The 27,186-nt window shown below is 39.8% G+C and overlaps 1 protein-coding gene across 8 annotated transcripts in view; it reads right to left on the bottom strand.

The window, feature by feature from the left end:
- The window catches only part of Dyrk1a (dual specificity tyrosine phosphorylation regulated kinase 1A), a 128,456-nt gene that overhangs the window by 21,789 nt on the left and 79,481 nt on the right, over window positions 1-27,186 (bottom strand). For 7 of the 8 annotated variants that reach the window (XM_013146115.3, XM_063224506.1, XM_063224504.1 and 4 more), the window contains 5 exons: window positions 13,984-14,180; window positions 9,851-9,970; window positions 7,611-7,799; window positions 5,447-5,594; window positions 960-1,246 (listed from right to left, as the gene is read on the bottom strand). In XM_013146115.3, the coding sequence (XP_013001569.1) occupies window positions 960-1,246; window positions 5,447-5,594; window positions 7,611-7,799; window positions 9,851-9,970; window positions 13,984-14,180 (941 nt within the window). The remainder of the gene's footprint in view (window positions 1-959; window positions 1,247-5,446; window positions 5,595-7,610; window positions 7,800-9,850; window positions 9,971-13,983; window positions 14,181-27,186) is intronic. The other variant, XM_063224508.1, reaches the window with a different exon arrangement.

Below are 27,186 nucleotides of genomic sequence, written 5' to 3'. Positions count from 1 at the left end.
TTGAAAAGGAAAACTGCCTGTAACTTCTATTTTATATAGAGTAGTTTCATAATGCTCAACAGAATGATAAAAGAGATACGCTCTCCTCAATCAGCTAAACTTTTATCACTATGGATACATGTGTTTTCAACAGCGTGAGGAAAGCCAGTTTGGACATGTGCCAGGCCTTACACAAATTCTAATTTGTGAGAGGGAGAGTAAGACTTAACTTATTTGTTAACACAAGTCTGTCCATCAGCTCTGTAACACTACATGACAATACCACGACTACTACAGAAATCACTGCACTGGTTTTAAACTACAAGCTCTTCAGAAAAAAACATTTATCTTGCTATGAGGCAGAAAATATTTCATAGCAAGGATTTAAGCTCCAATACTGCAATCTCCCAAACTTCATATGAAAGTCTCTATCTGGGAAATACCCATACAAATCACCTGGTATCTAATTCTTTTATCTCTTATTCTTGCTTATGTTTTAGAATGTATATGAATTTAAATATATCCACTCTGAAAATTCAGTATCTTCTAATTCAAATATTGCTTCTGGATTTTAAATAGATATCACAGCAAGGTGATGCAGGTAATGTACATTTTAGAGATAAACAACTATCCTATAACAGTCTTCAAATCTTACACACTGTATTAGGAACATTTGAAATTATCTACTTACTGGTAAACAGACTGTAGCAAATTGTCAAGAAGACTGTACAACACTGTCTATATGAAATTTTTTTGTAATATACTGGGGCGGGGGGATGCATTACCTTTGGGGAAGTCAGTGGAGAGGTGTGTGTGGATAAACAGGCTGTGCGTTTTCAGTTAAAGGTTCTGTTTGTTTTGTTTCATTAATCTTTGTAATTATGTACTATTTTTGCAAATAAGTTAACTGTATTTTCATTTGAAGTATCTACTTGTCTATCTAATTCTATCTTCACTCACAATTCCTGAAACACACTTACCCTCTGCCCCAGCTGACAAGAACTGCCGAAGTCAACGATCTTGATGGCGCTTCGTTTGGGGTTGCAGAGGAGGATGTTCTCAGGTTTCAGGTCACAGTGAATAATACTCAACTCTGGAGTCGCCAGGAAAAGCAGTGCAGTGCACATCTGCTGCGCGAACTTCCTTGTCAGGTTCAAAGAGACCCCCCGGAAATTGGTGTTCCTCAACAGGTCATAGAGGTTGTAGGACAGCATTTCAAACACCAAACAGAGATGGTTTCGAAACATAAAGTGGCGTTTCAAATGCACTGAAAGAGGAAAGTTTTACTTTAAATTACACATGCCAGGAAGAGGAGAACACACACACACACAAACATACTGTCACACAACCTGTAATATTACAATGCCAAGTATTAAGTGAAATACTGAGGTGTGAAGATCAGCATTCTGCAGGATTTAAAAATCACTTTTTTTTTGGTGCCAGAAATCAAACTCAGGACCTTGCACTTGCCAGGTGGGCGCTTATGCCACTGACCTTATATCTCTGATCCTAAAGATACATTTTCAGATTAGTTAAGAATATTTAAAGTGCTCTCCTGATGAATTAAATGGGCTGTCAAGAAACAATACCACCAAAATGTCTTACTTCTAGAAAAAAACTTTTAAGTCAGGAATGAAAATACAAAAAGCCAATATACAAAACAGGAGTGAAGATGCCTCAGCAACTTGATCATGGTTTATATAAAACATTTTTCACTCCCTGGGAGCCCCACCCCACAACTTGTACATACACAAGCCTCAGTTCATATACTTACTTGACATCCCAATGCACTGGCTTTGATGAATCAATACATAATTTGTGTTTACTAACAATGTTCTGTAACAACTGTCAAAGTACAACGTAATTTTATTTTTTGTTTTTCAAATTTTAGTTTTTGTTTAGCAAGTGTTTCGAAATCGGGTGTTCTAAGGTACTCAGAATCCTATGATCAAGGGACTTGATTACTAAGTTCATCAAACTGATGGAAGGGAAATTCTGTGCCAGGCTGAAGGTTTTTGACAACTTCAAAATAAAAAATCACAAGGACAGCCGATGAGTAGGCCCACAAACGGCAAAATGATACAGAATCTATGAGCTGCTGCCACTGCTGACCCTCTGAGAGCAGCTGAGTGCCCACATCTCAAAGCCTTGAAGGCTGTACCTAAGTGTTAACGGTGACTCGGCATCACAGCAGTCACTCACCCTAACTCGCGCTGCACTGCCTACAAACCCAGGCCTGGGCCCTGAAACTCAACCAGAATGGCAGAACCCATCCACCTTCACTCAGCCCTTTAGAATCACAATCAGGTCTGCCCACAGCACTTTCTCCAGACCTCACATATGCTATTTTCCTGGTGCTAGTCCTGGACAACTTGTCTTTTTCTTTTTTTTTTGGTCTTTTTTAGATCACTCGTGACACAGTCTAAAGTTGGGGTTAAGTAACACAAAGGAAATTCTACATGGCTTATAAAAGAGCCTACTGCACTATTTGACCCTACAAGTAATAAAAAGTCCTTAAAGGTTACTTTAAAATGTATAGTATCTCCTCTTAGTCATTCTAACTCACAGGTTTAGAAGTAAAAACAGCTTCATGATACCTCACAAACATGACCCATGCATGGGTTTTTGTTTTTAGTTGAAGCTAAGCAGTAGCCACAAAAGCAATGCAAAGGATATCTGATGTCAGAGTTCTAATGTGATTGTGAAGATTCCTTTAAGCAGCTCTGTAACTGGAATGGTCTCCCAATGAAAGGTCTACCATTTCCCCTTGATCTTGTAACTGATCCCTCATTACTGAGTACCTGCAATGTACAGAGCACTAAAACATTGTTACAGAAAGCTCAAACAGGCACGTTTGTTCAGTCTTTTAAAGCCAACTCGGAAGAACAGAGAGGCTGGTGAAGCCTAAACTGTTAGTTCCAGACCTACCTTGAATTTTGCTTTAATTAGATTATACCAAATAACCTAGGTATCTGGCACTTCCAAAGAACCCCAATAAGACACACTATGAAGGAGAGAGCAGTGGGAAGGGAGGATGAGGAAAGGTTCATCAAATGGATACTAAATCTTGATTAGGAGAAGTAAGCTCCAATTTTCTACAGCATAGTAGAATGACTCAATGTAACAATATTCTAACGTATATTTCAAAACACAAGTTCTTTTTCTGATGTTTTAAAAACAGAGCCTCCTGTTTTTTTAAACACTTTATATTCACTATTATAGCTGAGACCTGGAATGTCGCTCAGAAGCCTCGGGGGTTCAAAGGGGGTTTCTGGAAGATGACTGGATCATGGGGTGGTTCATTCATAGGGCAGGCACTGGGAGCCAAGAAGGGTAGGGAAAGGTGCATATCTCTTCTGCTCTGGCTTGCCCCTTCTTCCATGATGTGAGCAGCTCTCCTCCGCTACAACTCTCCAACCACAGACTGAAAACATGAGTGGAAACAAACCTCTCTTCCTTTAAGTTACGGATGTCTGACATGTTGTCCCAGCAACAAGAAAATAAGACATTTGCCATCTTCCCAAATCAGAACTTTAAAGAAAACTACCTTTCCCAAGAGAGTATTTGTAATGACTAACATGATTACTGAAATGGTCATTACAATCAGTTTATTCGAAACAAAACAGTCTGCCAGCACTTTCCTTCACTTCTCTGTGGATACCTGACACCCATCCAACACCGACTTTGCTGCACATTGTGAGGTAACAGTGCAGACGATTCCAGCTGCGTTCAAGGGACACTCTGAGGGGCTAATTTATAAAGGGACCTACAGACAGGCCTTTACCCTTCTTCCTTACACTGGGTTGTCTTCTGAGCGCTTAAGCAGTAGAGACTGTCTATAACATTAGAGTGCTGCTTTTGACAACATCTATGGCAGAGCTCTAATTTGTATGCTTTGCAGCCAGGCAGCACAAGCCACCGATGGTACATGAACAGCTGTCCCAAGCATGACTGTAACACTTCCACGGCAGGGGTGTGGGCCACCCTATGGCATAGTCATGGGTGGTTCAAGCTGGTGGGACCCTGTTAATTCTGCCTTGCTGGAGGAAACATGACTGGCATATAGGAAGTACATACTCACAAGTGTTCGCTCCTCAACTCTGCCTATTAAGGCTGGGCTCGCTCTCTGACAGTCTCTCACAGTGAGTTCAGGCTGGCTTGGACTCACTGTGTAGCCCTTGAACTCCTGGCCATCCTCCTGCTTCAGCCTCCCTAGTACTGGAACTGCAGGCAGGTGCCACCATGCCCGGCTCCAAGGAAGAAAGTCTAATAGCACAAGTTCATTTTTCTTGGAACAAAGGAGAATAAATGCACATAATCTGAATTATCTCAATCTTACACCATTTACCATCGTTACTTATTCCTACCACTTTCAGGGAACTACAGAACCATAATCGTTTACCATGTCCATTTTAAAATGGTAGGGGCCGGGTTAGCTCAGTGGCGTAAGTGCCTGCTTGGCAAGCGCGAGGTCATGAGTTTAATCCCCAATACCAAAAAAAGAAAGAAAAAGAAGAATATGAATCCATTTTAAAATGGCACCACTTTTAAATAAAGCTTTATTAAGGACACTACATTTTCCAATTCCCTGTTTTTAAAGGACCTAAAATTTTATCTTATGTTCATCAAGTCAACATTTCTGAACAAATAAAAATAGTAGTAAATATGATTTAATCAGAAGGTGCTTTGCCCATGTATCAAATAGCCATAGACGACACTATTTTCTTAATTCTCTGTCCTCTGATTTAGTTTGCAGAAAGAAGACTGAAACAATGAAGGTGACAATGATATACAGGTTTGAAAGTGAGGCAGACTACTCAACAAATGCAGGTTCAGATCTGAGCTCCAGTTCCGTGAACCTAGATGTCACTTCTTATATGCACCATTTATGATGTAAAGGTTCCACACTTCCTTGGGGGGCTGCTGTGACCATCACGGATGACAGAAGGAAGGCACAGGGAGGGGAACAGGAGGGGACTACAGAGTGGCTGCTCTCACTTCTGCTGCAGTAAATCCAACTGCTTCTCCTGCTGCTGAGCTGAGCAGCAGCCCAGGAGCAGGAGAGACACTGGCTCAGGCGTTCCAGACACAGCCGCAGACGCAGACACAGACACTAACTGGGTGTTAGCTCATATCAGTTTCTGAACGACACTTGAAATGGCTAACGTTACCACAAGGACAACTCTGGGGACCAACAAACAACACTACAACACACAAATGGCACCAGCCTGTTGCATTAAAAAAAAAAAAAAAAAAAAAGACACTGCTGTTTGTTTTTACATTATATACTATCTGGAATGCGCTGTTCCCAAAGATTTCAGATTAGGTAGCATAGAAACCCATGCCTGGCAAGAGAAATAAAAGCTGAATCAATCACTTTAATATAAAAATCAACGTATCTTGGTACAAAAATAACCACTGATTCAAATTTCTGGTGTAGAGCAGACACACCACACTGTTTACTTACCTATGTAGTATTTCATTTCCGTGTCATGTTTGTTCATGAGCTCAAGAAGTCGCACTTCTATCTGGGCTTGATTCAGAAACGCCTTCTTATTTTTTATGATTTTAATGGCAACCCATTCTTGCTCCACCCGATCATATGCTTTCACAACCTAAAAGCGAAGAGAGGTAAGTAATTCTCCATTTCTTAATCATGACAATTTCTTAACAGTTTATAATTCTTTCCAATTGTACATCTACGTAATGCTTGTTAAGTCTATTTTTCTGACCTTCCTAAATATAAAAGACCATAATCCACTCAATATATCGTCCATTTTATTAAATTTTTGAGTCTTTTTAAGTGAACTTTTGTATTCTTATGACAGTATTTCTAAATATTTACAAAATTAGACTGCTTCTCTCAATCAGATGTAAAATTATGACTCCTTACAAGCACTTTGATTTTTTTTAAGCCTTTCTTACCAAAAACTACTTTTTTCTTAATATAAAAGCAATTCACTTGGCCAGGCATTCTGGCACACGCCTGTAATCCCAGCACATGGGAGGCTGAGACAGGAGGATTGCTACAAGTTCGAGACCTGCCTGAACTACACAATGAGTTCAAAGCCAGCCTGAACTACACAGCAAGACCCTGCCTCAAAAGACTAAAAAGTATATAAATAATTATATAAAAGTATATAAACTGCTGTATGGACACAACTTTCAAGGGCGGTGTCACAAAGTTAGAAAAACATCTTCCTGAGAGGTACTGTCCAAGTGCTGCTGTACTTTTCTAGGTGGAGCCAGCAAGCTCTGTACTAACTTCCAGTGTGGTATGTTCACAGCCCTGGTTAGGAAGAACTCGGCCCAAGAAATGTTGACAGACCAGCAGAATCTACTTGTCACTCCCTGAGTACCGAGAAAGCCCTTGTTCACAAAAAACAAGATTATAAATCGAGGAAAGCTTCCTTTGAAACATGGGCAGAGGCAACACTTATCACACTCGTGTCACAGAAACCTGGTACAGCCAGGCCAGAGTTACAGAGCTCTTCCAACACACTTCCCATCTATTTACACGGTTCAATAGCTTGGGTCTTCCTGCGTATACATGTGTGGCTGGTGGCAGCTCGGAAGAGCCTCTTGGAGCTTTCAGTGACACAAACACCCTGCTGCGGCAGCGTCCCGTAGATTCGCCACTATGGGCTTATGGTCTGCTCTCATCCCTAGCATGACTGCGTCTGACAGGTGGTGTTTTCCTCCCAGGCTGAAAGGGGCAAATGTGTTGCATTCTCTCAGGGCAGAACAGAGAAAACATGCACACAGATTTCTTAACTTAAAAACAGCAGAAATCAAAAGACAATTCAGAGTCATTCTGACCTCTGTTCTACTCTCTCACTCAAAAGTCAAAAGAAGCTTTTGGATTATCACGAACACCTAACCCGCTGCAAAGGACTGTACGGCAGAGGAGACGGGCCACAGTGAACCGCACCTCGGAACGAGAGCTCTCAAACACTGCGACAGGAAGGCCTACTAGCTGGGGACAGCACAGAAAACAGTCAGAGACCTTTTCTAAAGTGGGAGGGGCCGGAAGCAGGCAGAGCTCCCAGGTCTCTTCTGGGCTGAGCGATGATGCAAAGGACTGTCGCAGGATCCAGTCATGTGCTCTGACAGGGCAGGCATTTACATGAGGATGGGGGAATGGGAGAGCAGAAGTGACGGAGATGTTGCTCCCAGAGCTTGAGCCGTGCGGGAGCCGCTGCCCACAGAGGCAAGAGTGCACCCCGGAGCCTTTGTGTCCTGCATGGTTGAAGAGGTAGGAGAAACCCAGGGCACAGGCTCAGGCCTCCAGAAAAGCATGGACACCTGCAGGGCCACCTTCAAGGGGGCTTCTTTTCTCCTCCAGGAGGGCCGATCAGATAAAGGGAACTGTCTTACATGCATAATGAACAATCCTTTGTAGACACCCCCAAAGTCCACATGAAAAAGGAAATACTATCTATCAGTGATTTAAACTAATCACTTCATTGTTAGTAAAAAATCAGTCACAGCCAAAGCAAGTTTTTAAAAAGTGCAGGAGAGTTTTTATGGCGATACATGTTTACTATCTTCAGAGATATAAATTAAAATCTAAATGGGTGATTTACAAAGAAGTCCTAATTCACGAAATACAGTATCTTCCATGCAGTTACCTGTCCAAAGGAACCTTTGCCTATCAAGGAGTCAATTTCGTAACGATCCATCCACTTTTCCCCGTTCTTTACAATATAATCATAGTTGTCGTCATCGTAACCATCATTGTAAACCTTCCGCTCCTTCTTATGACTTGAATCGTCTCCCTGGCCCTGCTGGTGTCTTCGCTTCTTTTTTGCATAGTAAACCTGAAATGAAAATACACAGTGCTAACTGCATACCTTAAAAGTCATTGTTCCAAGGGTCATATAGCAAAAGAATTAATGAAACAAAAGTACCAGTAGGAAACTAATGAATTTTACCCTCAATAACTACAGAAAATGAAATAAAGACTCTTCTGCAGTTGACATGTAATCAATGGGGAAAGGCTAAACTGAAATTCACTGCCTAGTTAGTTGTAGTATCGCGCATTTTATAAACAGGTGACTTTGGGAGTGGCCCAAGGTATTTTAGTCACAAAGCCTAAGAAGGCGCCCTGTTATATGTCAAATTAAGGTTTAATTTATTTACAATGAAATGGCACAGAACTAAGTTTGTTTTTTAAGACCAATTCTCACTTAATAGTTCAGTCTGGCCTAGAACTCACTATGTAGCCCAGGCTGGCCTCAAACTTTCAGTGATCATCCTGTCTCAGCCTCTCAAGTGCTGGGATTACAGGCGTGCACCATTCCACTTGGACACATGGCACAGCTCTTAAATGTACAAAATTCTGAGAAACATTTACACTAATGCAATCAACACCAAATAAAATTAACTTCCATTGCCTTTCAAGTTCCTTAAGGTCCCCTTCCTAGTCCATGCCAACTTTTTAAGATCTTAAAATGAAACTTCAAATGCAGAGAAACTTTTCTATTAAAAGTGCCCAGTTTAAGTCATAGTAACTATAATGATTTAAAAGGGGGACTCCCAGGGGACACCACTATGCTGACCCTACACTCACTAAAGGCCCTAAACACTGTAATTCATCACAGACCAGTTATTTTTCTTATACCTTGTTTGCCTTTTGAGAGTAGTTTAACAACAAAACCAAAAAAAACTTTAAAAATTAACAAACAAAAAGGCAATGTCCAAGTAACGAGTAACTAGCTTTGAGGGAATTATAAACTACATTCCACAGAATACCTGAAAAAGGCTAGTATTCAAGATGGCAAAATATTAAAAACAAGCTTCAATAAAACCACTCTTTATTAACAGTTTATCAGGTATTGATATACCGTAAGAAACGGTCTGTCAGCTAGTTTGTTATATCATTTGTAACACACAAAGTTGACCTCAGATATGCTCCTTATTCAGTTAATCCTATCTCGTGCCAGTAATATAAACAGTACTACCATTAAGCAACATCAAATTGTTATGAAGTTTGCACCTAAAAAGTGTGTATAACATTTTCTGCAGTTAAATAAACTGCTCTAAAGCTAAAAGAGTATAAATAAGCCTTGACTGTGACAGAAAGTAGGGCTCTTATTGGAAGAGGAAAGCAAGCCAGACTCTTCTACAAAGTTCACTTAATAATTAATTATAAAGCTACTAGAGTTGAGGCTAAAAGGAAATAGCAATCTAGTTGCAGGAAGATGCAAAGTACCAGCAAAACACACACACACACAAGTAGTATAAGTAATTCAAAGCTCTGTTTTTTAAAAAATCCTATTATTTTTACCAAAGAAAAAGAAATAGGGATATAGCTCAAGTGCAAGATCCTGAGTTCGACCCTCAGTACCAAAACAAAACAAAACATAACAAAAAGTTTTTAGTTATCTTACCACTGAAGGATATTGAGAAAAGAATACACATAAAACCTCTGGAGGACAATAAAATCACAGAGCTACAGAGATATCAATAAACTAGACCAAATGTCTATAACTGGATATTAATGTATCTCAAAGCTTCCTGACATACAGAGAAAAACTAGAAACATATATATAAACATTTAAACAAACGTGTAACATACAGAGTTTATTACAGACTCATTTTCCTCCTCCTTGTATTGAGGAAGTTATAAAAAAATGAAAACTAAGCATATTAAACGTAACTTCAAAAATACATACTTTATTATTTGCATTATTATTATCTTTTTCACACAGATGTAAGTATACTATCTGTAAATCATTTATCAGTCTTCTTTAAAATCTTACATATGACAATCTTAAGAAAACAAGTTTAGGATATTTAAATAGACATAAAATCACTTTTCCCAGTTGATTGAAAGATAGATGCTATTAAAACAAATCAAAAGCCTTACCTCATTAATATGCTTATATGTTTTGATCAAATCAACAGAAAGTTTTCTCAGAGGAGCAGTTGATGGATCACGGAAGGTTTGGGGCATCCGCCTCTGTAACATGACAATATCAGGCATCACCTTAAATAGACAGAGAAGACTAGCACTTTAACTATACTGCAGTGATGTGATCCCATCTCTTGTAACCTGTATGTATCTACTTTACAAAGAGGGAACTCTATATGAGATTATACACTCGAATCACGATCCCAATGAAAACACTAGAACAAACATGCCCAGTTACCCCAAGTGTTAATTCTGACACACCCAAGCCCAGGAGACACACAGGATGTTTGTCTGGAGGGCTTCTCCATCTTCTCAGAGAAAACTTTCTTCTCAATTACTCCTAAAACCTGACCTGCCTCAGGACAAGCTAATAAAAATAAACCTGGTTGTAAGAGGCAACTTAGATGCCACCAAAAAGCAAGCCGGCCGCCAAGTCCCACTGCCTCCAGCTGGTGGTGCTGAAAAGGTGCAGTTCTTAACTCCACCAGGCCCCTGCCTGCCCTCTCAGACAGTGTCCCAAAGCAGAGGTATAATGTGGGCTCATTTCTGTATCACTGAAAGAAAACGTGTCACCCACAAGAATGTCCCAACCTCACCACAAGCTGCCTCTTCCCCTTAACAGACCCTAAACTACGGGCAGCTCTCTTTATCATCATCTGGGGCAGTGAGGGGCTCAACTGCACACTTCTTCCTAACGCAGAACAGGGGCATGAACGCTCTCTAAACACAGCCACACATCTGCAACTGGCATTTTCACACTTCTGGTTTGCTCTTCAAGCATCATGCTGCCACCAAATGTCATGCCTCTCTGTGCAGGGTTCCCTTCCCTGTGGCTTCTGGTAATCCTCAAAGACAATTCACTGCATCCAAGTACCTGCAGTCATTATCACCAGCTCAGCTGTAAGCTCCTCACTTCCTCTTAGGGGTATTTATGCCCATGAAATTGACTAAGTCAGAGCCCCAGATAAAGTCCCTCTAAAAGAAAACTCAGCTCACTCCGAAGACGACACAAGCTGCCATCCAACACATGACTGAGCTCTAAGACCAAATCTTCGCAATCGCTAGGAGTGTGTACCGTGCATGTGGTGCTTCACAGAACATGGCCAGCATTGCCTTAACTGGTCCAACTCCACCTACCAGGCCCAGCAGATTAGCTAATTCTTGCTGCCTTACTCTGTCTATTTCAGGCAGTAAAAATTACTTCTGCTGGGGCACTTGTGTGTATAAAACATAGACATTCTGTCCACAAAAGCAGTGGCTTCAGATCAGTGTATTTCAGTGCTTCATATAACACCTTGTGCTCCAAAAACAAAGCAAAATCAAAAAATCAGATTAATTTCTACAAAATAGTATCTCCTTCATTTTCACAACGATTTCATGTTAACCAAACTGTCTGTTTTATGATACTATGTTGCCATTAAGTACAGATTTAGAATTGTAAAACAGCTTTAAAAAACCAAGTTATACTTCTAAGCTAAGGCTCAAGGCCAGGCCGAAGCATTTGAGGGTCTCTGTACTCCCCGATTCTTTACTGTACCCTACAGTAATTAATTAAAGCAAGCTGCCCTCCTCCCTTCTACAGCTGAGGCAAAGCCAAGGCATTCAGAGGACCCAGGAGCTCACAGGCTGCAGGTACTACACCATTTTCTGGGGAATAACCTGCAGAAAGCAAAGTAGATGAGACGTCACCCTGCAGCCTCAGCTACCTGACTCAATCCTTCAGTGTTCCGGTCTCTTGGCCTTTTTCTTAACATAAACTGCAAAGCAAAGAGGCAGAATGCCTCTTCCAGCTTCGATCAGGTGCTAAGAGCTAAAACCACCATTAACTTTTCTCTGAAAAGATTTTATAGTTTAAGATAATAAATTTACTCAAAAATTGTATTCTAGGGGCTGGGGATTTAGCTCAGCGGCATAAGCGCCTGCCTTGCAAGCAGGCAGTCGTGAGTTCGATCCCTGGTACCGAAGAAAAACGAAAAAGACAAAAAAAAATTGTATTCTAGTTTAACAATGTCTATTACATTCATTTTATATTTACCTCATTTTCACATATGTTGGAGTTGAAAACACTGCATTCCTTCTTTCTGCTATTTTAAGAGCTATTAACTGAAAAGCATGTATCACATATACTCAGGACACTAGAAGGATTTAAGAGCTACAAAAGGTACTGTGAAAACTAAAATAGCCCAAGAAAATCAGCATGTCAATTACTAGTCATGCTCTTTTATATTCCTTACATTTCTTTCTTCTTCTGTGGGGAGAGGCAATTGGGACTGAACCCAGGCCCTCGCTTGCTAGGTAAGTGGTCTACCACTAAGCTATATCCTTTGCCCTATAGTTTTTTATTTTATTTTGAGCTTGGGTTCCATATAAGCTGTCTAGGTTGGTCTTAAAATTTCCATTTCCAGCTAAAAGGCAGTCTCTTCTAACATCATGTAATCATTAAAAACACTTTACAACTTTAATACTAAGTAAAGTATCTCTAATTTTAAATGACTCAAAGACAAACAACATGTAAGTTGGATATAAAAATAGATCCTTTGCTAACTAAATTACTTCTTACAGTAAATGACTTGTAAGGGTTTTCCCAGCTCTCTGTAGATGGCAGATGTTAGCTGCGCAAGAGATCACTATTTCCAAGAGAAGCCAAGCTGGCACCAGGTCCACAGGTTCACAGGTCCTGCCCTGGAGAGTCACAAAGGGCAGCTCAGCCCCTGCAGCTGGAGGGGGACCAAGGCAAGCGGTCTGTGGGACTGCTCCTGGACACTGGGGAGGAATCCTTACAGACTGTTTCCGCAAACAGTGCAAATAAGTCTTCCGCCAGTATTATGAAGTGGATTTGAAGAGTTTTCTTCAGTCACACAGTTAGATACTTTCTAAACTTGAACATTTGAACGAACTGTTCCAATTCCCAAACACAGACCTCACTTTTTAAATCACTTTACCATATAAAACAAATTCTTAAGTCTTGCCATTATTCATCTTATAAACTGTAACTGTGACTGCTACTCACACGTTTTATGCATTCTATAAATGAAATGACGGCCTAAGTTCTGACAAAACTTCATAATAATACACTCTAGAATACTTAAATGTATCCAATTACTCATTAAAATGCATTATTGAATTAGAACACAATTCAAATAATCTAGCATAAGAAATAATTTTAAATTTCTTAACTTTTTATAGCACTTTGATATATTAAAATAATTAATGCAATCTACAATTTATTTTTGGTGGGCATCACACATTTAATATAGCAGAGAAACTTTACCTCCCAACTATAGCCAGTAAAGAAAATTCTCCCAAACCAATCATCAATGGAGTGAGTGCAGCTGATCAGGAAAGTATTAAAACACAGAGATGTGAATAGATGCCCATCTGTCTTTCCCTCCTCCTCTTCTCCTCCCCTATCATAGAATGATCTTTTATTAGCCAGCAGTACTTCTGTGGACCACAAGTGTCAGTTCTTCAGATCTCCTGTGAATGGCATGGCTGTGGTTCTCGCCTGTTCATTGTCTTCTTTCTTTGTGGTTAACTTGCCTGGCCTAGGTTCTCTTAGGACTGTGTGCATCCTGAGAGACTTCAGGTTCATCTTTCCCCAGCTACTGTGAAAACTGCAGACCTCCCATCTGAATATCTGAATGAACAGCACAGTTCATGGGTATAATTTTTTTTAACTTGCCCTTTAAAGATTTGCATTTTTACCAATGTATATTAAGGCAGTTAATAACTACATAAATTGTTGTAAGTTTGCTGTAATAGAATCGTACCTTCCTATGTTTTTATCTTTTCATAAAAATAAGCTTTTTCTTTGAGTTCAATATTCTTTTAAAATAGTATTTTTCCTTCTCTATACTACAAAACTATGCTATAAAATTGTTTGAGTGTCTTGAGTGAAATCCAAAGTAAAAACAGGGGGAAAAAAAAATCAACAAATTTTTAAATAAAACAACACCATGTGGTAATCCAAAATCGCATGTAATGTATAAAACTAAAACCTGCTAAAGTATTTTGCCTATTTAATACTCTAATATTTTTAAATAACAAACTAGCATTTCAACACCACTTCTGATACTTCATGACCTTACCTGGTTAGTTAGAGGTTGCTGAATCTGGTCAGAATACGGTAAGGCAGAAACCTGTTGGTCACTTATGTTTGGCTGGCGACGGTCACTGTACTGATGTGAATGGGGCATCTGTCCAGCCATCTGAAGGCCAGCAGCATGGAATGAAAATGACGGTGCAAGCCGAACAGATGAAGGTTTGCATGCTGAAGTCTCTCCTCCTAAGAAAGGACAAGCAAAGTTTAAGGATGTATTCACATTCTTATGTTTCTAACATTTGACATATCTGATCATTCTTTAAACATGGGTTTTAGGGTAAACAGTAATATCGAAAACCTTTACAACTACAAAAAGATGTATGTCACACTATATAAAATTACATACTACATGGTATTAAACACAGTGTTTAAAATGACTATCTGTAAATCCACACTGAGAAAACCTTTAGAAAAGCCTTTCATGAAGCAAGTGTATCAACCCTGAAAATGTCTTTCATGTTGGAGATTTTTATAAACTGAGAACTGCAAGATGAGTTAAGAATTTGAATTCTCAAGAAAAGCCTTGCCAGTGGGGCACTACTGAGATGCTGCTCTGTGTCTGCCGCACACATGGCCAACAAGATCCCTGAGATTCCTGCACCCAGAGTCAAAGATCTGTCCTAATGGTGCTTCCCTTTGACATACACAACCAACAGGACACAAAGACACAACACAGAACTCAAATTCAACTCCAAGGTGCCAAGATTCCTCGGGATACTTGAAACACAGTCCTAAGAGAACCTAGGCCAGGCAAGTTAACCACAAAGAAAGAACACAATGAACAGGCGAGAACCACAGCCATGCCATTCACAGGAGATCTGAAGAACTGACACTTGTGGTTCACAGAAGTACTGCTGGCTAATAAAAGATCATTCTATGATAGGAGAGGAGAAGAGGAGGAGGGAAAGACAGATGGGCACAGGACAAAGACTTCTGAAAAGACAAGGCATAAAACCTCACAACCCCTCACTCCAAAATGCTCACGCTTCCTCGGAATGAACCAGCTAACTCCTACGCCTCCCATACCATGCTGTCCACCACCGAAGCACTTCTGCAGTCTGCCACAGACATACAGCACTGCTCGCTCTGCCACAAACACCGAAGACTGGTGTCTGAAAGCCCAGATTCACTATTTAGCACCTGTACAGCCTTACAAGAATTATTTCCTGGTAGTGTTAAGAGCACCTGCTCAAAAGGGTCACTGTGAAGGTTAAGTACTTGAAACAGCTCTGGCAGTTAATAAATGCCCCAATAGCACTTCCAGTTACTGTACAGCAACGTACACTAAGCGTAATGTAATGGACAGTGAAGCTGATGGGGAGAGTGCCCAGTCCTGTGGCGCACCCAGTCTCTACTTAAATGCTGCAAAGACTGCGAACTGAAGAGAACAAAGCTCAATCACCCCTACGCTGAAGCTCTGCCTCTATTTTCTACCACAGTTAGTATATCCAGTCAAGCACAATCAAAACTCTGGGACTCACGTTAGAAGGCCTCCACCCCCCATAGTCTGTTAGCCAAATCTCCTGCCATCCCATCTTTCTGGTTCTATCTCTTGCAGAATATGCAAAATACAACCTTGTCTTTCCATTTTTATCACAACAAATTTCAAGATTATCAAAATATTCCTAAGGACACTTACACTCTTGATTCTGCTCATTTGCAACTTTTGTATTTCTTTAAAGTGATCTTCCTGAAAAACAAATTTTAAATCCTGTCCCCGACATAATTTATCAGCAGCCCCTGGCACTCCTTTGAGACCTCACTTTGTGCATCTCCAGTAGAGTGTCTTTAAGTGACCCACACTTCAGGGTTAAATAAGTAAAAGCACCTTGAACCCATGATGAAAGGTGGGACAGCCTCTAACTCTAATATATTAAAAATATGAATACATGTGGAAGAAACCAAGGTCCTTAATCTAAAAAGAGCTCTTAGCAACAGGAAAAATTATGTTATATGATGAACGAGAAACTCAGACAACTGGATTGTGTGGAGCAACTGTTCGGTTTAGGTGAGAAAGAAAGCAGGCGCCGCAAGAGGAGGTGGGGGCGAAGGAGCTGGGGAAAGAGAGAACAGGAGTGCGTGCGCAAGCTGAGGACTGAGCTCAGCGGTAGAGCGCTTGCCTGACACGTGTCTATGAGCTCAAGCTCAGGAACCACCAAAAACCTAAACCAGAACAAAAAAAAAGTTTAACATACGAAAGTAATCGATGAGATGTACAAAGATGTTGAGTATAGCGTCTATAATAGCAGAATGTCCAAAAGTGGAAAAGGAGAGAAGAGGATAAAAACAGAGAACTGGTAAGGAACATAAATATGAATACACATGGAAGAAACCAAGGTCCTAATCTAAAAAGCACTCTTAGCAACAGGAAAAATACTTTTTTATTTTATGGAAAAAGGAGAATACAAAATTTCATGACAAAGTAATACAATAACAATAGTTACAACATTGCATATTGTCATCTTTGTAGTTATTCAAAAGACAGGCATTAAAATTTTCCCCAATTAAGATTTTTTGTTTTTGTTTTTGGTACCAAAGATCGAACACATGACCTGGCACTTGCCAGGAAGGTGCTCTTGCCATTGAGCTAAATTTCCAGCCCCAAATTTTTCCCAACTGATGTTAGCACAAGCCTTCCCTTGCAGTGAACTAAGAGACACTAACAATGTAACTGATCTGCTTTTTTACTGTCCTTTCCTTTCTCCTCCACCCCAGTTCCTTTTAAATATTTCTTCCCAACTCACAGTACCTATTGTACATTTTAGAACTCACTCTTTCAGTTTCTCAAACCAGGGAGACAACACATGAGTCTGAATTATTTTACCTATGAGTATGGTCTCAAGTTGCATCCATTTACCTATAAAACATCTCAAGTTTATCGTTCTTTATGGCTGAATAGTACTCTATTACATAAAAATACCACATCTTTTTCATCTATTCTTCAGCTGACAGGCATTTGGGTTGTGTCTAAGATCTGGCTATTATAATCTGTGTTGCTATAAACATGAGTGCACATATACTGCTATGGTATCATGGTTTGAATTCTTCTGGGAAGACAGAAAAGAATAGCAGGGTAGAGTGGGAACTCTAGTCCTAGTTTTGTGAAGAATCCCTACACTGATTTCCACAGTGGCTGTACAAGTCTACACTCCCACCAACAGTGGAAAAAGGGTTCTTTTTTTCCCCACACAGCCCCCTCAGCATTTGTTATTGCTTGATTTATTGGTGGTAGCCATTCTTTCAGGAGACAGAGGTAATCTCAGTGTTGCTTTAATGAACAACAGCAAAAACATTCAGGCTGTGAAAGGCAAATTACTTAACCACTCTGGATCTTAACCCTCACGTCTACAAAGCAGACACTACCACTCTACAATTTTTCTTTGCTAGGAAGTTTCAATGCAAACACAAGTAGGTATGCACACTGGAATCTGACACACAAAAGCTGTTTAAATTGTTAGTTTCTGTTTCTATGAGCAATGTACTAATTATATACTATGTCCATAATTATTCCTTACAAAGTTATAGAAAAGAGTACAAATTCATTAGCTTATGGCTTAAACAATTTTCATAAGAGGAACAATCTATATGATCAAAAATAAAAATAAAACATGGATAAGCATCCCAGAAACCAATAGAATTACTCCTGACTCTTTCCAAACAGTACCTTTTTCCCTCTTCCTCGAAGTTACTATTGCCCTGACCTCCCAAACCGGATTTGCTTTCATTTAAATATGTTTATAAGCTTAATGTTATATCTAGTTTGTTCACTGTTACTGCTTTCTAATATTCCAGTATATGAAAAGATGTTTGTCTGCCCTACTTTTGACTGGCATCTAGACTGTTTTCCATTTGAGGACTACTATGAGTATCACCAATTAAAAACTGTCAGTAGGGGCTGGGGATTTATCTCAGCGGCATAAGCGCCTGCCTTGCAAGCAGGCAGTTGTGAGTTTGATCCCCGGTACCGGTACCGAGGAAAAGCAAAAAGACCAAAAAAAAAAAAAAAAAAAAAAAAAAAAAAGCCTGTCAGTAGCACTGTATAGTATGCACAGACATTCTTCTGTTTTTCCTGGGTTTATTAACTACCCCCTTTTTCACTAGTAATTTATGGAAACTCCTAGGTTCCACTACTTTACTGCCACTGCTCTACGTCCTGCCATCTCAGTCATTCAGACAGGTGCCAAGTGGGCTTTCCGCTGGTCTGGACTGGCATCTTCCTCCTGTCTATGGGGCTCTTTTCATCTGTGTGTGGGTCACCTGGACACTTCTGGCAGGCTGCTTTTCCATTTTTTTCTACTGAGTTTCCATTGTTTCTCATAAATTTCTAGGACTTTATTATTGCTGTTTCATCTTTACATATCTGGATTGAGAACTGGATCAGTTACAGGTGGGTGACACGGTCACTCTCAGTGTATTTTCTCATGATGAGATGCTCTTGTTAGTATTATTGGTGTCAGTTCAAGAGATATTTTTCCTTGCACCAAAGACGTGAGAAAATCTTATCTTCTACAGGCTGGATGTTTGCCTTATACATTGTAGATGAGTGATCCATTTGGATATGATTTTTTAATGTAGGTGTAATGTAGGAATAACCCCCCCCCCGGAAGATACCCAAATGACTCAGAATCAATTATTTAAAAAGTCAACATTTTCTCTTTTTGGATTCTCTATTCTGCTCTATCAGATACAGGTGTACCTAGATTTCTTCATGTGAAAATCAAACACTATCTAAATTATAATACGTTTAGAAGTTTTAGAACAAGAAAAGAGTTGTATTCTCTAAGTAAGTTTTGGCTATTGTTAGCCCTTTTATTTCCATAAGGTTTCTGAATCAACTGAAACACGCTCATGTGGAAAGTTTGCTAAGTTTCTTTTACAATAACATCAAGTTATTTTTCAATGTAAGTATAATTGTAGCGCTATCCTCTTCACCTCCAGACTGGTAAATGAGGCCTTTCCTTTCTTTGGGACCACTTCACCAAGATTTATTAATTCTACTATGTATCCTCTCTTAAATGTCTTTATTTTTTTTCTCTCATCTTGTTTCATTAGGTACATTAAAAATCTGCTTATAGTATTATACAAAAAGTTAAGTTATATCTTCCAGATGAACAAGACCTTTTATCACTATAAATTGACCTCTTTATTTCCAACAATGCCCTTCACTTTGCTTTTCCTAGTATTAGTTTGGAAACACTGGGTTTTCTCAAGTTTTGGACAAGGTATCTTTTCATGTTCAAACTGCTTCCTTATGTTAGGTTTGCCTCCTGTAAATAACATATTGTTGGTTTAATTCATGTATCAACATCAACAACCTTTCTATTTGTTCCGGCTGCTTTACATTCTTTTCCTTCTTTGTGCTGGACTGAATCATATACATTCACACACAGATTACTTTCATTTTTTGTTACCTTATATATTATAATGGATTGTGTGTTCTTGATTCATCAAACTCTAGTTATCCTTTTACTTTATGTACCATTGCTGATTTATATATATTATATATATATATATATATAAAACTCATTCACATATAACAAGTACTAATGTGTACTACACATAATGCAAATATGGAATAAGCAAATACATATTTATGGCACAACATCTAACTGATAACCCTATATGGATGGAATCATAGAAAGGATCTACCTGGAAGGATAAATTCACACTTTTGTAGTATCTAGAAAGCTATAAAAGAATTATAAATAAAACAAAACAAGAACCCCAAGTAGTCCCTGGATTATGACTGCTACAACAGCCCTCTTACAGTGTTTGTCTCATTTTCTGTATCTAGATCCAATGTGCAGTCTTTCTTGAGGGGCTCCACAAGCGCTGCCTGATGGACACAAAGGCCACTCATGATCTGTAATGGTGCTTCTCAAAGTTTAGTGAGTTCACAAATCATCTTTGAATCTTACTAAAAATGCACACTGTGACTGAACAAATCCAGGGCTGGCACAACAGCCAACACTTCAACATTTCAACAAGCCACAAGCTGACGCCAATGTTGCTCATAGCACCTAAAACACCAGCATTCACCCTAAAAAAACTGTTCTCCCACCAGCATCAGTAGCAGAGAACCACCTCCAAAGCTGTATGCACGCTGGCTACATGATCCATGAAGAGATGCCTTAGAGTTCCTTTCCCAGTTTGTTATGTATTGTTTTAATTTTTAAGACTAACACACATTTTCACACATAAGTGTGGGCATACTAGCTGACAAGGAGTCTGGTCTTTTCTTAAACCTGAGGTGGGGTAATCTGTGAATTAACAATAAATAACTTTTCATTTCTGAGACTTCAAGCTATTTACTACACTGTATAACATAATCTGTTAGTCATTCAATGGAATGAAAGACTGACTCAGCCCCTAGCAGCATAGGTGACTGCAGGGTGGAGGCGCACTCCTAACTACAGTATGTGTAGCGCTGTGCTCACCACAGTGCCACGTGTGCAATCCACGAATGCCCTAACCACCTCTCATGACACCAACAGTAAAGCTACCACTTACTCACCCTTTCCTACACTAAGACAGAGGAACAGATCAATATGGGTTCATCCAATCAACTGAGTTTACACGAAGCAAACCACCGTATTTTAATTCTTTCTTAAATTTCTGTCTTCCTTTTTAAATAAAATGTTAATAAAAGGGGGGGGGGGATTCAGTTCTTCCCATAACAGATGATGACACTGACTTCTAAGGCTGAACCATATGAAATGGCTGGGTTTTTACTTTGAGTTCCAAACCAGCCCTACCTTATGGCTCAATCTGGTGTATATGATGTTACATATAATCTTCATTCAGCTAAAATAACAATAAACTGCAATGTTTTAGACTAAGAATGTATGATACATGTTGTAATATGAAATGTTTTATTTACACTATACTTAAAACATTTAATTGAAAACTATGTTCAAAATTCATTAGAGTTCTATTCCCAAGTAATACTGTAAATTGCTGTCAAATAGTATAAAAAGTCAAAAAAAAAAAAGCCAAGCATGATGGTTCACACCTGTAATCCCAGCACTTGGGATGCTGAAGGAGCTCATGACTAGCCTACATTGTGTAGTGAAACCCTGTCTCAAAAAAAAAAGAAAAAAAAAGTCTGAAAAGCAAGTTGGAGGAACAAGTGTGTTTGTGGTGTCATTTTTGTATTTTGTACATTCTTCTAAATTATATGGAGGCTTTTTTCTTAACCATAAGGGTATGCTTAACTTTTTAAAATTTATGTTAAAATAACAATTTTAAAAAATGAAACCACTTTGTTGTTCAAGTTACTATGGTCTAGCAAGAAACTCTAGTAACTACAGAACATATTACTAGCAAATCGCAGCAGCAGTCTAGAGTGCTAGCTCAGGTCCATATCCTAGTTGCTCAGGAGACTGAGGCAGGAAAACTCCGCACTGAAGGCCAGCCTGGGCAACTCAGTGTGACCTTGTCCCAACATACACTTTGAAAAGGGTTGGGAATGAAGCCTAAGCTAGGAACAGCACTTTACAAGGCACAGAGCTCAATGTCCAGGACTGCTGAACAAAAGCACAAACAGAGGAGCCCTGGCTCTCCAGAGCCACACTGCACAAACATCTCTGAGACCAGCTACCTAAGACTCAACACTGCAGTACACACAGAGGAAGAGTCAGATCAGAGTGCCTGGGGGAAGACCCTGAGCAACACCAATGCCAGAGCCACCAACCTATGACAGGAAATTCACACGCAGGCCACAGGTCCAGAGGCTTACTACTACTTAGCTGTCTTGGATGTCTTTGCTACCAGTGCGCTATAGAGACCATTCCTAAGACAGTATTAGTCCACATTCAATTTAAAAGGAAACAGCTAAGTAAAATGACATTAAACAACAAAAGGAAATAATTTAGGTTAATTAAAGCTGTACCTCCCAAACATGGAAACTCTTTACAAGGCTGAGGTTCTAAGACAGAACTGCTAGAAACAAGGGGAACAGCCAAGCTAATGTGGGAAAAAACCTGCAAGCCTGACACCAAGAAAGCACACCCACAATGAAAGCCAACTGCACTTCTAAGGACAGATGAAATAAAGGTGTGGGATTAAGAGATTGACTGAACCTAAGTCTTTCAGTCAGTTTTGTTCACTATTTACAATCAGCACCAAGAACAGTGCTTAGCACATGGCTGCATTTAATAAATATTTGTTTAATGAAAAATAGGCTGGCTCTATTGGGGATTTCTGAGTGATGAAGAAACAGTTGAGAAAGAGGAGGAGCAAAAGGGAGAAAGGATGAAAAAGTACTTTTTAAAGTAAGGAGCTCTGAGTCAGAAATAACGGACAGTCACATAGTAACAGAGGCTGGAATTCAGAACAGGCAGTTTCCCTGAGTTAGTGTGATATCCCACATGCATAGTGCCTCTACACTGACTGACACCCAGCACGCTAACCGCAGACCCCTGGTGTCCAACACACACACAATGTTATCATACTACGCAATGACAGTAACTTTCAAGAGCCCAGTAATACAGGGAATATGGTAAGGGCAAATGAACTGACTGTTCTCTAGTGGCCAACATATCCCACTAAAAACCGCCAATAGATAAACAGAAACAGATACACACATACACACACACACACACACACGCATACACACACAGAGGCTAGTTAACCTACTAGCCAAAACAGATGTTCAATTCTGTACAGAGAACAAAACTGCTCATATACGACCTAAATAAAAGATCAAGGTTTTTAATATGAATATGAACCAAATCAGTGTATTACTAGTAACAATAACATGTGGATAAAAAAATATATCTTTGAAAGCCTAGATTATCAGAATTCCACTTCTGACCATTTTAGTCTTTGGTACCAGACTAACTCACTCATCATAAACAACTGGTCCAAATCACGAAATAACTATTTTCAGGAAACTGACAACAGGAAGTACAAGTTTGTGATCACTGAGAAAAAAGAGCCAATCTTGGTAAGCCCAACAGTCACTTTGGTTTTCTTTCTGGAAACAATTTCTAGGGTACAGTGTAGGGTAGAGGAACCCACACAGAACCAACACTTCACCAGTGAGAGCTCCAGGCTGTTGACTAGATTGCATTCGCAGAGGAGGGAGCAGAAGAGAGGGCTCCATCGGTCTCTGTTGTGCAGAGGGATTCTCCCCTTTGCTCTTTGGTCCACATAGCCAGGCAAAAAACCACCAGAAGTCACACACTACACAACTATTCAACTATCCTACACAGGTCTGAGAAACCATTCTGCTCCAACCAGCTAGAGCAGGGAAAGGTGGGCTCCTCGTAACAGAGACAAACCTCAGAGGAGCCACCAGCAGGCACACACATTCTTTCTTTCTTTCTTTTTTTAACTGGGGATCGAACTCATGACCTTACACTTTGCCAGGCAGGCGCTTGTGCTGCTGAGCTAAATCCCCAACCCTGACACACACATTCTTTAAAGAGGGCAATAAAATCCAGATGCTCAACAACCTAGCACGTATAACGCTCACATCCACAAAGATTTCACCAGGCCAAAAAGCAGGCAAACATGACCTGTATGCAGGGCAGACCCAGAATTACAGAAACAATAAAATTAGCAGGGTAAATCAGCTATGACAAATGTTTTAAAGATGGAAGAAGACACTGACAAAGGAATGAACAATTAACCTTAGAGTACTAAACCTATAAAAAAGAACCCTGGGCGCAGCGGCACACTCCTACCATCCCACCAACACTCCGCAGGCCAGGAGCTCAAGTTCCAAACCAGGCAGGACTACAAGGGAGACCCCCATCTCAACAAAAGAGTCCAAAAATGCGCAGTAAAATACTTAGAAATTCATTAATTTGATCTAACAGATACGAAACTACAGATCAATAAATGTTTAAAAAAAAAAAGAATTAACCAAACTGAAAACAAGTAACAAAACTAATGGGAAAAACAGACACAAACCATTTAATGAAACTGCTGGAGATGAATGACGAAAAAAGTTTAAAGCAGCCACAAGGTTATTTAAAATGATGAAAGAAAAAGACCAGAAAGGTATTTTTAAAAGACAATTGGCTGTTTAAAGCAAAAGAAACACACTGTAGAGCTGCTGACATATATGAAAGCAAAAGCAGACGACAGCTGGAGCACAAAGGACACATACCTGTAATAAAGGGGAAGCCAGGTCAGTGTAGTTTAGAGATGCTATGGCAAGCCAGAGCAACCTCCGAGACAGACCATTAAAAACCAGCAACCCAAGAACCAAAAGAATAATCTTGGCATTTTTGAGAATGTGTACATTTCATTTACTATGTATTTAATAAACATATTTTTGTTGAATCAATATACTACCCTATAAACTAATTACAGAAAGTCTTTCTAACTTTACAGTGAGCCTTCATTGTTGTGTTGTGTTTTGTTTGCCTGTTTTCTGGATAGGGTCTCGATATGTAGTTCAGCCTGGCCTTGAACTCACTAAGTACCACAGGCTAGCCTCAAAATTAAAGGGATTCTCCCCTTCCTCAGCCTCCTGAATGAGCTCTTAGCTTATTTTGGGGGGTAGAGGGGTCAAGGTCTCGCTGGGTACTTCAGGCAGATTCTGAACTCACTATGCAGCCCAGGCTGGCCTTGAACTTGTGGGGATCCTCTTGCCTCAGCTTCTCTGAGTGCTAGGATAATAGGCTACAGGTATGAACCACATCTGGCCTTTAACTCTTAACACAAGAGATAAACCAAATTCTAAAAGCCAACAGGAAGCCAAGAACTTGATTTTAATATAGCATCTGGCTCATGAGAATGATTAAAACAGTCGCCCAAATATAACTGCTTAATTCCATAAATTAAGGAATGATTTACAGTAGAACACATAATATGGGCAAATCTGTAGTTTCCCTGTTTCCTAAAGGATTTGGGGAGGTCAGAACTAGAGACTGAACTCAGGGTCTTTACATTTAAGCTACATTCTCTATCTTTAAAATATTTATTTTAAGAAAGGGTCTTGCTCAATTGCCCAGTCTAGGCTCAAAATTGCTATTCTCCTGCCTTGGCCTTCCGGAGTACTGGGATTACAGGACACACCACCATGCCTGGATTATCTTAAATAGCAAAAGTAAACAAGGTAGTTAATGCTAACTGGTATTTTACGGTTTATTAGGAACCATGAAAATTCCAGGTAGAGAAAGAAGTAAATTATTTTGCTTATAGTACCCATAATTTTAAAACATTTTCAGTAATAAAGTCCCTTTTCTCTTAAAAGCTATCAAGCAGTGTTTGAGTTTTTAACGTCTAGGAAAAAGGAGTAAAGAAAGCTTAGAAACAAAAGACAGCGAGAAGTAGAGGCATACACCTGTAGTCCCAGCACTTGGAAGGCTGAGAGATAGGAGGCTGGCCACAAGTTCGAGGCCAGCTTAAACTACAAAAAGAGACAGAGAAAGACATTCAGTGTCTCAGAGAAAGTCTCAGGCTAGGTTAGACACACCAGTCGTATCTACTAGCGTGACAATGCTGCTGAAATATGAAGACCATGTTAACAACCCCACATGCTACCTCCTTCCTTAGCTCACCAAGCCCAGGACCTACAGTTCCAGCATGGAGAAGCTGCACTGAAGTAAATGCTGCCTCACAGACAGGAAAGGAACAGACAAAGAGCACACAGACAGGCAAGTCTGTCACCAGGAGAAGATCAGACATGCCGGCATGAATGGAAGGCTTTTACATGTCGTGGTAAGTGTTATACCTGACAACTGATTTAAAGTGACTGTGAAAAAACTTGAGAAACTGAAAATTAATGCTTCACTAGAAAATTCCATGCTAAAGAAAGCAAACTAACTGACACTGCAACTGAAATACTGGTCACCTATAAGAATCAGTCATAAATACATTTAAGACAACACAGTAACTACCACATGACAGGAGTTATATGATATTTAATTGGACCCTTGGTCTAAGAATCTCAATTATTAATATTTTAGAGTATTTTTACTGATACAGTCTCTAGCCCACACAATCCACAAAAAGCCAGCTCATTTTCCGAGTCTTCTTGACTAACGGAACCCAGATAGCAACATAAGGAAACAGCAAGTGAGACAACAGCTGCGGGTCAGCCCTTTCTGGCAATACCAGTCTCTCAATATAAAAAGAATGCTGCACACCTATCGGGTCCTGCATTGCACACATTTCTGTCCAGTGGAGTATTCAACACATAAATAATCAAGCTAAAATGAGACCATGTCAAATCAATCAATCCATCCAACCAACCAAACCACAGCACTTGTGAGAATGAGAATGCACTCAGAAATCCAGAAGGCCTACACATACATGTCAGTGAGGACTGCTCCATCAGGCATCCAGGTTAATGCTAAAGAAAATGAGCAAATCAATGGGGTCCTGACTACACATATGCTAATTACTTTCTTAAACAAAAGATTTAGACTTTCACTGTAAAAAGATTTACTTTCACTGTATTTATCCAGCTGTCAGCTCACTTAATTTTCATAAACGCATAAAAAAGACATTGAAAGTTTTAAAACAATTATTCAAGTCCTTCCAACTGACATGTTGCACTGATTATAATCAAACAACTAACTCTTTAAAGCAACCTAGTACTGTCTTTCTGACTAGATGGTAAGCCAGATAAAGAGATTCTAGGGTCTTCTAAAAGGAAAAAATGATTAACAGTCACCATACTGCTCACAGCTGTCAACCTTAATTTCAAAATTGTGCCTCACATAGTTCAGCTCCATCAGACGGTGCACTTTTTATGGTTTATCAAAATACAATCACCTAAGACAAGATGAGAAAGAGATGTCAGCTCAGGAAACGAACAGCATCCAAACTGGCAGTAACGTGAGTACATGCAACGAACACCACTTCCCACATGGAGAGGAGGAGGAGGAGGAGGACATGGTCCTCCTTCTCGTCCCTCTAGACTACAGTCACTCACAGGACAGTGCAGGGAGAGGCCCGGAACAGCTCAGACAACGCAAACGTGGCTCTGGAGCTGCTCAGTCACCTTCATAAATCCCCAAGTTCTGCTTTTTGTTACTCAGTATGCAAATTTAACATGTTCTCTAATTCTGTTTATAGTAGAGCTAAGACCAGAGACTCATCTGCCAAGTTCAGGGGGCTGTACAGCAATGTGACAGACTAAGGTCTGAGAGCTCCACATCCACGCAGCACAGCAACACGTCCACTTCCTCACATAGGAAACGCAACAACTCACTGTCACGTTCAATCC

The sequence above is a fragment of the Cavia porcellus genome, unplaced genomic scaffold, assembly GCF_034190915.1.
Source record: "Cavia porcellus strain 051 isolate PalLab524CR breed Dunkin Hartley unplaced genomic scaffold, mCavPor4.1 scaffold_15, whole genome shotgun sequence".
In the NCBI taxonomy this organism is placed as follows: Eukaryota; Metazoa; Chordata; class Mammalia; order Rodentia; family Caviidae; genus Cavia; species Cavia porcellus.
Note: the sequence above shows the minus strand (reverse complement) of the source record. Positions and strands in the feature narration are given on the sequence as shown.